The sequence below is a fragment of the Poecilia formosa genome, unplaced genomic scaffold (genome assembly GCF_000485575.1).
Source record: "Poecilia formosa unplaced genomic scaffold, Poecilia_formosa-5.1.2 Scaffold549, whole genome shotgun sequence".
Classification (NCBI taxonomy): Eukaryota; Metazoa; Chordata; class Actinopteri; order Cyprinodontiformes; family Poeciliidae; genus Poecilia; species Poecilia formosa.
In genome coordinates, this window is record NW_006800488.1 from 165,946 (window position 1) to 181,644 (window position 15,699).

At 36.7% G+C, this 15,699-nt stretch overlaps 1 protein-coding gene and 1 long non-coding RNA gene across 9 annotated transcripts in view; one reads left to right on the forward strand and one right to left on the reverse strand.

Moving 5' to 3' along the window:
* The window catches only part of LOC103129486 (discs large homolog 1-like protein), a 119,551-nt gene that overhangs the window by 69,008 nt on the left and 34,844 nt on the right, over nucleotides 1-15,699 (reverse strand). For 5 of the 8 annotated variants that reach the window (XM_016665125.1, XM_016665126.1, XM_016665131.1 and 2 more), the window contains 2 exons: nucleotides 14,984-15,454; nucleotides 11,725-11,847 (listed from right to left, as the gene is read on the reverse strand). The exons of 1 other annotated variant lie outside the window; for it this stretch is intronic. In XM_016665125.1, the coding sequence (XP_016520611.1) occupies nucleotides 11,725-11,847; nucleotides 14,984-15,454 (594 nt within the window). Of the gene's footprint in view, nucleotides 1-2,181; nucleotides 3,257-11,724; nucleotides 11,848-14,983; nucleotides 15,455-15,699 lie in introns of those variants that run through there. 2 more of the 8 variants (XM_016665127.1, XM_016665132.1) reach the window with 2 other exon arrangements.
* On the forward strand, nucleotides 5,944-11,759 carry LOC107834205 (uncharacterized). The gene is made up of 3 exons (XR_001659987.1): nucleotides 5,944-6,500; nucleotides 11,446-11,542; nucleotides 11,669-11,759. It is a non-coding gene; the product is annotated as an uncharacterized LOC107834205 (long non-coding RNA).

The following is a 15,699-nucleotide window of genomic DNA, read 5'->3' on the forward strand; positions in this document are numbered from 1 at the left end:
GCTTTCAGAGTTCAGGTCAGTTTGTCCTCAGAGAAAATAGAGTTTGAAAAAGATGCTGCATGTGAAACATCCTGAATTCAAACAATTAAAGCTGAACTTTAACTGAGAAAAAAGGGTTGGATAAAAAAGATCTGGATTGGTGAGTCTCATTTTATAGTGAGAGCATACACTGTAAAACTAAACATCCTGCTTAACCTAAAGTGAACAGAATGTAATTCTCACCAATTAGTTTGTACTGATTTTAAACGAGCGGTGTGAACTTCTGGATAAAAAATTCTGGATATTTTCTGTCAGTTTGAACAAAGAAACAAATAAAACGCAGAAGAAGGAACCGTTTCAATCAAATAGTTTTCTTTTTATGTAAGTAGGTTCAAGTTAGAAGCAATTAACCTGCATGTTAGATGATTTAACTTAAGTTAGTTTCTTAAATAAATTATGTTTTCATGTTAATTTATAACATGAAAATAAATTGGCATGGCATTTATTTTCATGTTATAAGTGAAATAATCTGCCAGTAGTACTTTTTTTCACCAATATTAAAGAGTTAATGAAGTCCTACATTTTGCTAAAAAGTTTCATATAAGTTAGTAAACTTGAATTAAAACATAATTAAATATTTACAATAGAAACTAGATCATAAACACTTGGTAGAATTTTGTGTTTTTGCAGTGTAGGAGTTAAATTAGGGAGCAAAACATCTATGTTCCTGTAAAATAATTAAAATAATAAGTATTTAACACAAGTATTTATAATGTTAATGTAATGTTTGCTATAAGTACTTATAACATTAGTAAATGTATTAATAAATTGATTAAATGTAATAATAAATTAAAATTATTAATACATTTATTATTGTTTTAATTTATTGCTAATAAATTAATATAAAAAGTACGTGTAAAGCACTTTACTATGTATAAAAATCTCAAACTGCTCCATTAGAAGTGAAATATTTTTACATTTGTTGTATTTTATAAAGCAGCAGCAGAAATTATCTTAAATGCTTTTCTGAATGAGTCTTTGCTGCTGACGATGAATCTCATTTGTAATTTTGCATTTCAGCGCAGACTGTAAGCATGAAGACGGCTTAGCTAAACGATAGCTTCGCCATGGCAACACCACATCTCATTTCCATAACAACCTCATCAGAAATCTTAACCACAACGTGATTCAGCTTCAGTTCGAAACCAGCCAGCTGACTCAACCTCCTTCACATTTCAAGAAAGAAACTCCAGATTTTCTTATTCCCCATAAACTCCAAACTATTTATCTAAATTCATCTGAGTTTCACTAAACATGCCATGATGGCATCTGAGGGCAACTGCAGAAAGAAAACAAACAAAAAAACCTCTGAGATTAAACAGAAAATTTCTAGAAAAAATCTTTGGGAATTTCTAACCTCCATGAGTCAAAAATGTGCGAGAAGAAGCTGACAAATTTTAAGATTAATCTTAGAAATTTTCTGGGAAAAAAAAAAAAGGACATTTCAAAACTTCAAAAGTTGAAAATTTGTGAGGAAAAACTCAGAAATGTTGAGATTAATACAAGAAATTTTCTAGAAAAAAACTGGAACTTTATGAGCTCCAAAAGTTGAAAACTCGCCAAAATCAACTCAAAACTTTTGAGATTGAGCTCAGAAATTTATAGAAAAAAACTTTGCAATTTGTGAGCTTGAAAGGTCAAAAACTTGGTAGAAAACCTCTGAAATTTTCAGAAAAATACCAGAAGTTTTCTGAAAAAACCTGGAAATCTCGGGACTCCCAAAGGCAATAAGAGAAAAACTCACAAATTTTAAGAAAACTCTCAGAAATTTTCCAGAAATAACTTGAAATTTCTGAGCTCTAAAAGTTGAAAATATTTTAACTTTTTAAACTTTTGAACTCAGAAAATTTTCTAACTTTTTCTATAAAATATGTGAACTTAACCTTAAAATTTAAAAGTTTTTTGGCCTAAATTTACTCCTCCTTTCTTTTTTCTTTGTAGTTAAATTTCAACTTTTTGAAATTTCTCTTTCCACATTTTCAGCAATAAATCTCCCTGAAATTCACAACTTGTAGAAATTTATTTAGATTAATCTCAAACTTTTTTGGCAGAAATTTGCTGCTCTTCCTTCTTTTATAGTTTTATCCATACTGACCCTGACACTCCATCACACGCTCACGCGCGGCTGCTGCGCCACATTACCTGACTAGAATTGATGCAATCTGTGAAGGCGCTCCTCCTGGAGAAGAAGGTGAGGAGCTGCTGCCAGCGAGACGAGGAGGTGGAGGGAGAGGAGGAGGCCGGAGACGAGGTGGACGGAGACGACGTGTGTGGAGGCGGCAGCTCCTCCGACGAGCCTCGCTTTGGTCCCAACTTCTGCTTGATTCCTAGCCCCGCCCCTTGACCTCCAGATGCCCCGCCCACTCTGGAGCTGCGGGGGTACAGGGTGTTGTTGCCAAAAATGTAGTTCATAGTTCCAGCTGTTCGACTCCAACTTAGATTTTATCTCCTTTCCACCGTTTCATCCCCGATTCTTCGTCCCAGAAAAAATCTGCAGTCGGATTTCTGTTTTTCAAAAATCTTTTTTTCTGTTTTTTTGGAAAAATTCTCAGTTTTTCTCATCAGATTTGAAGAAACGAGGCGGATATTTGTTCAGCTGGTTGCCTGCTGTGGTTGTCCATGAATGTTTCCATCATCCCAGGTGAAAGCGTCCAGAATCCACTTCCCCGAGCGTCCAGATTCCCGTCTCTGATGCTTCCTCTTTGCCCCTCGTCAGAGGAAAAAAAAAGAGTTAGGGGGAACGAGCGGCAGGATATGAGGATTGATTATTTAGGGGAGTTCACTCCCTCCCTCCTTCTCTGCGAGTCCAAGATGACCAGTCAATCTCCCCCTGTCACTGTGCCTTCTCCCATTAAATATAGGGGGAAGCGGGGAGGGCGTGATGGGTGGCTGAGCGGATGAAACGAGGGAGGTGGAGAGAAACCTTCGAGGATGAGAGCATCTGAAGTAGGTGGCTGGCAGCAGGAATCATTCTCCAACTCTTCTGCTTCTCCTTCTCTCCCTCTTACATCTCTGCTGTTCCTCCAAGTCTTCCTTCTTGTCCGCTTCTCTCTGCATATTTATCTCGTTTCTTTCGGCAGCCTCCAACTGACCTGTGTTTGCTTTCTCTCGCTTGTCTTTCAGCAAATTGTCTTTTACAGTCTTTTATTTCAGCTGCAACCCGATGCTGTTCTCTCCCTTACTGTCAGATATTATTACTGCTGGAAGCCCCGCCCCCTACGATCCAGTCAGCCAATCATGTGACACCACCCTGCATCTTTTACTCCAAACATTTTCTAATCCTGTTGCAGGTCGAGTTCAACGGAAAGCGGAGAACGATTTGATGCACAAAATAAACTTTGGAAGTGAAAATGTATGGCAATAGATTTGGCGTTTCAGCGTGTCTGCGTGTGTGTGTGTCTGCGTGTGTGTGTGTGTGCGTGTGTGTGTGTGTGTGCGTGTGTGTGTGCGTGCATAATTGTGGAAGCGATAGAGATCTTCTCCTAAGGCTGTTTTTCAGAGACTGCAGCACCCAGCTCTCCCACACACTCCTTTCTCTGTCAAACACGAGCGTACATAAACAAGTAAACAAAACGGCTAGAAAACAGAAAAATCTAATATATGAAAATAATGATAATAATCAATAATCCAGGTAAAAATCTAAATAATCCCAAAGTCATGCGCTAACATTTAAAAACACACGGCTGCGTTTGCCTCCCGGTGGATTAGCCACAAGTGGGGCAGGACCCCCTGTCACAGCTTCTCCCCGCGTCTCCGTGGGAACCGTTGCCACGGCAACAGCTTGCCGAGGCCTGAAAATACACCTGGCACACGCAGCCTGACTAATGTGTTGTTTCCTCGCATTGGGATGGATGAGATTTTTCACACTTTCCATTAGACTTCTGAACCGAGTTTTACTGCAGATTCTGTAAAACTCAGAGCCAACCAGGTCGGTGTGTTTAGTCAGGGGAAGTTTCTACAGCTAAAGTCTCTTATTGAGAGAGCATTGGAGACTCAATGTCACCGTCTGTCAACCAGACTATCAGATAATTTGGGGGAAAAAGGATAAACAGCAACATAAAATGTTTTATTGTCACCAGGAGCGTTTCAGTGAATGAAAAATGGGCAAAAGGATTCAAATCTATGCTGTTATTTGGACTTTTTTTTTTCATGAAAATGAGGTTAATCTTATAATTTCAGATTTTGTTTGCCAATTTTTTACTTCTGGAGTTCAGAAATTTTCACATTTCTCTTGCAAATTTCAGAGATTAATCTGAAAATTTCATCTTTTTATTTTTATTTATTTTTTTTGCAAATTTCCACGTTTTTTCTGTAAAATTTATTAAATTAATCTCAATTTCTTTTTTCCCGCAAGTGTTTGACTTTTTGAGCTGTGAAATTTTCCTATAGATTTTCTGAGATTAGTTTCAGAATTTCTGATATTTTCTTGTAAATTTCTGAGTCTTGGAGCTCATCAAGTGACAAGTTTCTCCTGTAAGATGTCTGAGGATCTTTCTGAGATTCTTTTTTTTCATTATTACAAAATTATGGCTTTTGGATTTCAGAAATTGTCCAGTTTTATCTTGCAAATTTCCAAGATTAAAAACTTTATATTTTTTTTTTCTCAAAAATGTTTGATTTCTGGAGTTTAAAAATGTCCAAGTTTTTTTTATGTCTAAGATTAATCTCAAAATTTATGATTTTTTCACTTGCAAACATTTGACTTTTGTATCTCAGACATTTAAAACTTTTTCTTGCAAATTCCTGAAATTAATAATAATTAATAATAATTAATTTGTGAGGTTTTGGTGGAGATTTATTCCTTTCTTACTTTCAAAAAATGACCCTAGTTTGTCGCTGTAGAAACCTGAAGTGCTTTTAAATGTAATAACTGTTTGTACCTTTGGGTTTTGGACGGTCTAAATGAGTTTAAAACAAACTTGTCATAAAATATTCAGTGGGAACATTTCCCTCATGCTGTTATTACTACAGGCTGCAGTTCAGAGGGCCGGTGGTTCGATGCCCTGCTTCTCTGATCCACATTGTTAAAATCTAAAGCTCTTATGCATCTGAGAGTTCGTCTGGTTGATAGTGATACTCAATGAAAGCAGTTTCAACAGGTCTAACGGCATTACGAAGGCAGAATATGAATCCATTAACCAGCAGCTTCATCTCTCTTTCCCATCAGAGCTCTGAAGTCTTTCTGATGGCAATTATTAATTATATATTAGTCTTTGAAAATTGTGTTTAGGGGAGTGGCTGGCTTGACTGACGGCACCTTAAGTGACACTAAGTGAAAAAATTTACTTTAAGAAACTTTTTATAATTATTGGTGTGTTTTTGTATTTGAATTTGCCTTATAGTGCATCACAAACCTTGTTCCTGTTGGATAACCAACCTTTAAATCATTTCAATATTCTGCTGTTAAGGTATTTTGTATAACTGAAGCTTGATCCAAAAAATGTGGACTCCTCTCTTAGAATAGAATAAAATTCTGACTGAATGTAAATCTTGAGCCTTTAAATCCACAAACCTCTTGGTAACATCTCTATGATTATAAGTTCATCCAGTTTACAGATAAAATTAACACAAAACGCTACAACGGGTAAAAAAAATAAGGGCATCATAAGGTAATATTTTATAGATTGTGAAGGATTGTGGTCAGAAATGACAAGAAGGTACAAGAGGTAAACACAAACTGAACCACTTTGTCACATGTTATCAATGAATCTATAAACAATTTATTAGTTGTTAATAACTCTTTATTATTCATTAATTAAGAGGGAGAATGAGACTGAAATATAAAGTTTACAAATGCTTATTGTGCTTAAAAAGACAATATGAACTGTTTATTACAACAAACTCTAGATTAAAATACATCTGTGAACAAATTTGGCTCACTATTTGAAAAGAAACCGGTAGATTTAGTCTCCTCAGTCTTAATTAATGCATAATAATCAGTTATTAATGATTTATAAAGTGTTATGAGATTACTTAATAACATATCTATGAACTATTTATTATCCATTAAAGGAATATTTATTTTTGTGTTACCTCTTCATTTACAGATACAAAAACAATGATTTCATTTGAATATCATTGCAGCCAGTGAATTATACAACCTGTGTGCGGCTAACACGGAGCAGCTAGCTGAGGCTAGTTGAGTTCAGTGGCACACTGACCGTGTCTCAACCTTTAATGCACTTGTCTCCCTCATGCACTTCTTTTTCTTGTCTCCCTTAAGTCAAATGTCAGCCAGTGAATGCCAACTCTATCAATATTTCAGAAGCAATTAAATAAAGCACACATCATAAATGTTTAATGTCACACTGCTGAGAAAGCCAAATTTTCTCTTCTATCATTACAGGTACAGGATGCCAGTGGCGGCCTATGAGGCAAACACTGTGTTTACTTGGCAAGTAAACAAACTGTAAGCACTCAGTTTGGACTCACACTCCAACCACTTCAGTTACATTAAGCAGGTAACGTAACTACACATCACTGTGTTCAATATCTAGCTTGTACATGTAAATATATGACAGGGGTTGTCAAACAAAACCTCAACAGATGTCATAAATATCACCGTTATCAGCATCACTAAGCCGATCCTGGTGCTTTCAGAAGCACTGAGTGAGAGACTCTCTCCTTTAGCATTCCTAATCATTTTGGCTTCCCCCCAGCCCTTCCATTAGACCGCTTTCAGATTCTGGTAAGGCCGATTTTCCAAAGCTATGTCAAGCTCTCATGGTAAATAGCAAACACAAAGAGGAATACACCAGAGCCTTAGTAGAGGAAGAAAGCAGGAGCAAGGAGATAACGTCAGGACAGAAATACTGCTTACTAGAAGGAATGAACTTCATATAACTTATACATGTATACTGTGTTTATACACGTTAATCTGATCCAAACGGTGCCACATTTTAACCACAAACTTAAAACCGCAAGATTGAATTGTTATTAGAGAGAGGATGGATCCAAAATATCAACAATATCGATACCAAGTCACTATTGGTATCATATCTAGACTTTAGTTTCACATTTCTTTGACAAATTCTACTGTGTTTTTGTGTTGTAGTTTCTCAGCTCAACCTACAAAAGGTTATCATTTGATTTTCTCTCAAATTAGAATGATTTGCACTTTGTTTAGGAAAAAGCTGCACACAAATTTGTTTTATTACTTTGTTTCTGTTTATCATATTAATAATGATATAATATCAATTCAGTTTATTTAAACACTTCCAATTCACAACACGCCATCTCAAAGCAATTGGCATAAACGTCCAATCATTCGCAATTTCCAGTTGATTCTAGTTTTCAAACAATGCAGTCAAATTAATATTCAAATTGGATAAAAAAAAAAAAAAACATTTATAAAGAAATCAAGCAGATAGCATTGATAGTTCATTATCACAGGAGACATAGCAAACATGGCTAGATAAGTGAAATCAACTCACTCACTCTGTGGTTGCCTAGCAACTCACTCACTCTGTGGTTACCTAGCAACTCACTTACTCTGCGGTTTCCTAGCAACTCACTCACTCTGTAGTTACCTAGCAACTCACTCACTCTGTGGTTACTTAGCAAGAACTTGTTGAGTAACAGAAATTTCAGATTTCACCACTGCTTGAAAACGTCATGGAGTGAAAACTGGATAAAACAGAAAAGGTGATGCCAAATGCAGTCTGGCAATTTTTCAGATGTTTAAATCAAAATACGAATCAATAATTATCGATATCGACCGGTATGAAACACTTTTATGGTGATAAGTTTTTCATAACATGACATAAAAAGTGTTCAATTGAGGCAAGAAATTTTAAAAGCAACTAAATCTCCCAACATCTTTGGTCATTTTAAAACTCGGGACCAGAAGAGGACACAGAATCCAAAGATTTTACTCAAGTACATGTAAAAAGTAGCCATCCAAAAAAATTACTCAAGTACCCAGTAACTGATCAAATTATCAATCAATATTTAAAAATTATATCAGATGGACCAAAAAATAAAGTGAAATAAATTTTGGTATTTTAAGGATCAAAATGACAATAATTCATAGAAGTAACAAAAAAAAATGTCTAAATCAGGCAAAAGAAAATGTGTCCAAATCAGTTTCTATCAATAAAAAAAATTATAAAACGTTATCAAAAACTGTGTGTGTCTGAATCTGGTGAATTTCTGGTTAAAACATGTTTATTTTTCACTCAGTGGGTAGAAAATACAGAAATTTTACTCAAGTAAAAGTAGAGATACTTCATAATAAAATCATTCTAGTAAAAGTAAAGAGTACAGCGTAGTAAAAACACTCCATCAGTACATTTTTTTCAAAAACGTTACTTTAAGTAAATGTAACCAGTTACTACCCAACTCTGTCTGTAAGCAGCTGCCTGTAAGTTTGTTTGAAAGTTTCTTTCAAACTTATGCATCATAATTCACTGGAAATCTATGTGGCACAATGTTGTATGTTATTGCAAATGTAAAATAAATGTACTAATCCCTCAGATATAAATATAACCGAATTGTTAAAAAGTAATGAGAGTGAGTCGGTGAGTCAGAGAGTGATTATTTTTCAAAGTTTTATGTCAGATGACCTATTGCGTAAATCTCCTTTGCTCTGTGTTTCAGGCATGGGAGGAAAAGCAGATCATTTGGGGAGTGGAGAATTGGTTGATTGGCAGAATGATTAACTATAGACAGACTCTGCATCAGTCCGTCTGTAATTCTCCCTTCGTCTTTCGCCACTCCCTTGCTCACTGTTCCATTACTTCCTTCCTAATTATCCGCATTATCTTAATGACTAAAAGCCGCTAAGGTTTCTAAGTGAACATACTGCCGTGTGTGTGGCATGGGAAGAAATCATGCCACACACATGGCAGAGGTGCAGCATTCCACCTCTGCAGAAGAAGCAGTAAATTTAACCAGGGAGTTATTTAAAAGATTGGTTTGGCTGCTTGCTTTGAAGGCACTAATCAGGCTGACGTATCGGACAGGCGGGCAGGAAGTCGGTAAACTCTACGCAGGTCGACACGGTGAATCAGGACGCATCCAAACATGCATCTTCAGTGACTGCTTCTGATCAGATTGGCTGCTTTTTATCCAAACAGGGTAGTGAAAACACAGCAGAAAAAAGTTACACAAGTTTAACTTCTTGGGTTAAAATCTTGAATTAAGACAAAACTAAGTTACAGCAAGACATAGGAGCTTGCTTTAAGAAAAATAATTCCTTAATATCGATAATAAAAAACACCAGTTCCACTGGCAGATTTTTCCACTTATGTAAAAAAAATTTAACCAATATTTATTGATTACTGACTCAAAACAAGCTCCTATGTCTTACTAAAAAGTTACTTGTAAGTTAGTTTTGTCTTATTTCAAGTAAACTAAGATATTTTCACAAGAAATTAGATAAAAAATACTTAAGATTTTGCGGTTTTGCAGTGCAGTGTGGAAGATTAGGCTCAATATATTCAATTAGCCAAAGTAAAATATTCAGTAATGTATAGGAGCTTGTTTAGAGTCAATAATTCCTAATATAAATGGAAAAAGTACCTATTATTTCACTTATAACAAGACATTTTTCCGTGTTACAAATTAAACAATCTGCCAGTGGAAGTAGAACTTGGTTGCTAGGTGACGGAATGGGCTTGGCTGAGGTTGCTAGGTAACGGCGCAGGGGCGTCTTTTTTTAAATAAGTGAAGCAATCTGCCAGTTAAACTATACTTTTTTGTCAATGTTAAGGGAATTATTTCCCTATATGTTGCTGAAAAGGTAAGTTTGTCTTATTTCAGGTCTCCTAACATATTTTCACTAGAAACTCAACAAAATCTTACTTTGCAATACAAACTAGCAGTTCTGGTGTATATTTTCGCCTACAGATAATCTAATTTGTGTTCTCATATTGTATCAGCATGTCTATAATAATCAGAACCAGACACTACCAGTAATATCATTCAGCACCACTCACAGCCTGGAAACGGCGACATATGTTTAAAATAAACTGCAATGCAATCATGTGTGCCCATTGTAATGTGCAGCGACACGTTACACCCTCATTCCGACACTTCACTGCAAGATTTATGCCAGCTTTCAGAAGCAGAAATATCGGCTTAAACATAGGTGATGAGGGCTATTTGAAACAATTTATAAAAACTGCCAGGGCGTTATTTAAAAGACTGGTGTTAAATAACCAATCTGTAGTAAAGCTACTACTACATTGTAGTTTTATACACTGTAAATATTAAAAATAATTAATAAAACAAGCAAGGGACTTCCTTTTACGGTAGGCATTTATTGTGTCATTTATCATTTGTCATGAGAAATTACTTATATGAATTTTGATTAATGTTTTTCACAATAAATTCCAATTAATGAAGTTTAAAGCCTTCCAAAACTGTCCATATAATTTACTATTTGCTATTAAATCTGTTTGGTTTTGTGAATTCATTCAGTCCCCTTATGTAGTTTGTCCTCTGCTGCCTCCTGCAGGTTACAAACTGTAACTGCAACTAAAGTGAGTAAAAGAAGTAAAATATGTTCCCAGTTCTAATAATGATCTGGATTTACAGACGCAAACAAAAAACAAAAAACAAAACAAACAAACAAAAAAATGAACAAAAACAAAGGAGACTAAACCAACTGCAAAAACTTAAAGTTTTAGGTATGAAATGAGATTATTAAAAATAAATATCACATCAGTACTTCCATTGACAACATTCACATGCACTCTGTTTTTAGAACAAATATATACATAACTGAATCATCCAGATCTTAAAATATACATGCAGAAATACAACATATTTTTAAAAGACACATGTACCACTTTGCCAACAGAGGTGAACATATCGCTTGAATATTTTTTGTCGTATTGTAAAAATAACACAAATGTACGACGGTGCATTGGGGCCACTGTTGATAGAAAAAAATGGAGGAATAAATTTCTGCCAAAACTTTTGAGTTCAATCTCAAAAATATTCTAGAAAAAATAAGGAAATTTCTGTAATTTTCTAAAAAACAAAAAAACAAAAAAAAAAAACAAAAGTAAGATAAAAAAAGAAAACATGGACATTTCTGAGTTTCAAAGGTTGAAAATTTGTGAGAAAAAAACCTCAGAAATCTTTAGATTAATCCCAGAAAACAAGAAAGCTTCTGAGTTTGAAAAGTCAAAAACTTGCTAGAAAAACATCAGATAAGTCTCTGAAATTTTACAGGACAAACATGGAAATTTCTGAGTTTCAAAAGTCAAAAACGTTCGACTTTTGAAACTCAACATTTGCTCTCAGAAATTTTCCTTTTTTTTATTTTTGAGATTCATTTGAGTTTTTGTGTTGGCCTTTTACTCTTTCTAATAGAATGTGTATATTCAATGACCCCAATACGCCATTGTATAAATGGCAATATTTTCTCTGTATGATTAAGTTTTAAATTTTCAAGAGACTCCAGTCCACTTATGTCTCCTTCTTCTAAAAACCTTCTGGAGTCATTTTCCCCTCATGTCTGATTCCCTCAGCTAATAAAATCGCTGGGACTGTTGTAAATATTTCTAACTGTACGATGTCTAACAACATTCAAGCATCACTGACTCCAGCAAAGAAATAAACTAATAAAAACATGGATGCTGAAAATATAACTGCATGCTCATTACTGTGAACCAACCAGGCATGCGTGACGTTTGAGGCCATGAATACATGCAATGGCCACAAAGCAAAGATTACCTGATAGTAGGAGTGGCTTTGTGAGTACAGGGAGGAGAAAGGCGGGGCTGGAACCTCATTCAGCCTCTCGCCTTCTGGGTGAGGCCACGCCTCATCATCAAATGGAGCCTCAGGTGAGTCTACCTACGGCGTACAGACACAGCCCAACAGTTGGTCAAAGTTGGGGTAGTGTTACAAAAATCTGAAGAAATGAACCGCTGTTTAGCGCTGTCAGTCATGGTTCTGTCATCAGAACCTGCTATGAATGCTAAGGCTAGTTAGCATGGTCACCAGTGACTGATAAACCGTTTTCCTGTAACAGGATGTTGTTTCTCTGCCATTACTTTATTTAGCAACGCCTACATGAAGTTGATGGACAACTCTAGAACCCACCTCCATGCTCTGATTGAAGAAATGCCCCGCTCCCGACTAAAAACAATGAATCAGAGCCAAGAGGAGGGTCTTAGTACTGACTAAGTACTGACATTGTAAACATAATGACTATGTTTACAATGTCATCATTATTGACATTGTAAACATAGTCAACAATGATGATGGATTAACAGTTTTACTGTAACAGCAGGTTATTTCTCTGCTATTAGCATATTTAGCAGCATGTTCACGAGGATGACTGACAGCACTAAGGCCATCCTCCTGGCTGTGATTGGTTGTTTTGCTTGGGAGCAACAGTAGCTCGGGAAGAGGTGGGAGAAATTGCTTTTTTAAAACTGATTTTCCATCTCATTCTGTAACGACATAGTAGCAGTTTTAACAAAAATGTAAAAAAAAAATAATAATTTTAATAAAACTTACATACTGCAGCTTTAAAAACTGAGCTGCACTTACATTTAGGATAATTATATTATCTCTAAACAAGTTGAAGTTGATAATGTTGATGTTCTCGACCGAAAACATGTTAAAATAGAAAATAAATTGGGATTTCTGTTAATGGTGTGAAAATTAACCATCTACATCTGACTGTACACTCAGCTGTAATTCAGTTTAATAATAATAATAATAATAATAATAATAATAATAATAATAATAATAATAATAATAAAAATAAAAATTAACTAAAACATACTGGAAAATAAAGTTATGCTTTGGGATGTGAAGAGAAAACGTACAAAAGTAGATTTTGAAAAGTTGCTGTGCTCGAGATGAAGCGGAAAACTGTTTTCTGTTCTCACAAATGAAAAATGCAACATGGTTAGAAGTTATGGATGAACAGAAGCGAGTCAATTTGATAAAAATACAAAACTCTGTACAGGTATTTGCGGTCTGTGTGAATGAAATGAGCGATTTTACCTGCTGAGCATTACATCGAGTTTTAGATTTCTGCCATGAAATGAGCATCAGAGTCGCCCAAACTGGTAAAATAAATCTGACTCAAATTCGGGAGCCTGTGTTTGTTTTTTCTTTTCGTCATTAATCAACTAAGCATACCAGATTTCTACGTTTTTTTGGACACCACAGATTTTTCACGTGGCCCTACTTGCAGTTTTTGGAAACGGGGTTATGCGGAGCGTGACTGTGTGAGTGAATGTTTGGGAGAAGAGACAGAGAAAGGAACATTTACATGGCGAGGACAAGATGGCTGGTCCATCTGTCATACAAAAGGAAGCCAGATCCAGCACCTGTGGTCACACGTATTCAAATAAACACACACCATCTGGGAAGAAGTTCTCAAAATAAACCCAAAATCCCAGCAGCAAACACACACGCTGACCGCAGACGAAGGAGTTCTCCTCGCAGATTTTATCCAGACAGACAGGTGATAAGTCTGCAGAAAGCATTGATGATAATGGAGATAATTATTCTGTGATGTCATAAAGGTCAAGTTATCCTAAATGTCCCCAAAGTAAATAACTTTAATTTTTAAAACTAACAGTAAAACATATTTGTTGTGATTTTGGAGTGAGTGGTATCTAGTCACAAGATGGAGCTGCACATCAGCGTTTCCTGCAACAACAAATCTACTTGGCTTTGGCTAAAGTTGTCTGCCTGGTTAACCTTTGAACTGCTGGTTCTGACATTTTATTACCACAAAGATGGAAACACGAAACACACTCAGCTCTGTTATGTACCTAAACAAATACAGACGTGTTTCTATCAAACATAGAGACAGATTTTATAGAATTAAACCACCACACATGCCAGAACATTAAAACAGAAGAGGGAGAACATCGTGATCTGATGAAATGAAGCCAAAGACAAAGAAATTAAACATGTTAGTCGCACCAACTTGACAGGAAGTTATTATTTAACTTCACCAGTTGTTAAAACACCAGTTACTGTAGCAGTGGTGTTAAAATAAAATCTGAATAAATGCAAGTCAGAAAGAAAAAAAATATGCGGTGTTAATTCTGATGCAGATGTGTTAAAATCAACCAAAATAAGGAGGATTTAAGAAGACAAAGACAATGAAACAAAGTATTTTATAACTGAAAAATGGGGCAGGAGTCTCAGCACAGATCTGCAGAAGTATTCTCCTGACAGAAAGACAAAGTTTGTGGCTGAAGGTGAATTCAGACAACCTTGGCTCCAGACTTTGTCCACTATGGTTGACGTATTTTGAAAGTCACGTCTTTAAAGATGCAGTGTGCAACTTTTGTAAAAAAAAATATGTCTTTTAAACCAGACTATCAGGTGTTTGTAATGATAATCTGCTATACTTGGTTCAATTGGGAACCAAAACTGAAACATTTGTTACATTTTCAGCTGCTGTGGTTCAAATTTACACTCATCTGTCTGATGAACTAAACTAATTGAAAAACCAGTTCCCCTCCTGGCCTGTGGGGGCACTGTACCAAGAACCACAGGAAACAACACAAAAACTTTTGAAACTTCCTTCTTCACAAAATGTAAACAAACATGGAGTGGAGTCAGATTTTAGCAAAAGACTACGAGCCGTTTCTCCTTGCATCGCTAGACTCTTCCCTTTGTTTTAGTAGTATTTACCCAGAATGCCCTGTGCTGTAGTCCACTTCCTGCTCCAGTTGACTGTTATAAATGCATTCGAACCGCACCAGGGTTCACGTCAACTAAACCAAAATCTAGGTTTTAGGTGGACCAGAGTTCGATTATGCTTTCACACATTCGCGAACTAACTGGACTTTCTAAGCAAACGGACCAGAGTTCTGTTAAAGCGGACCAGACAGGGTTGGTGTGATCGCAGCCTGAGTGTCCACAGTGAGCAAAAAATAACATTCACGCAACTAATCTCTGACACCGACTGAACATAACTACTGAAGTTACACAGGGCGCAACATGGAGTTACCTGAGCAGGTGCGATGTGTGTATGAGTGACGTATCCGTGGACATGTTGGATCTGGGAAAGCTGCCGCTCCGCCACCTGCACCAGCTCCGCCCCACGCAGGTCACCGTGGCGACCGAGGGAGCCGTCCCTCCCCAGGGATCGGTCCCGTTCTCGCTCCATGCTCCCGATGCCGGCTCCATCTCGCCTCCAAGTCCCTCTGTCCCTGCCTAGCGTCCCTCCTTGTCTCCCCAGGGTTCCTCCACTTCTTCCAAGAGTCCCTCCGTCCCTCCCCAGAGTCCCTCCGTCCCTCCCCAGAGTCCCTCCGTCCCTCCCCAGGGTCCCTCCGTCCCTCCCCAGGGTCCCTCCATCCCTCCCCAGGGTTCCTCCATCCGTTATCTCTCCGGCTATTCCCATTGGATGCTGATGGCAGGTGTGATGGTGGAGTCTTGGGGCACCTGGTGAAGCCCCTTCCTCTTCTTGGTATCGATACTTCTACAGCGATGGAGGGGTTAAAAAGTGGGAAAGTAAGAAGAAAATGCAGGAAAGGGAAAGGCAAAACACGGTTCAGGGAATGAAACACAAAGGAAGAAAAATAGAAAATAGATGTTAATAATTAGAAGTAAATCATTTAGAGTGAAGATTTAGAAGAGTAAAAAAAGAATAGAGCGTCACCCTTAAAGGGGCAGTATTATGTATTTTCCAGACATATATTTCATTTTATACCACAATCAAGTAAC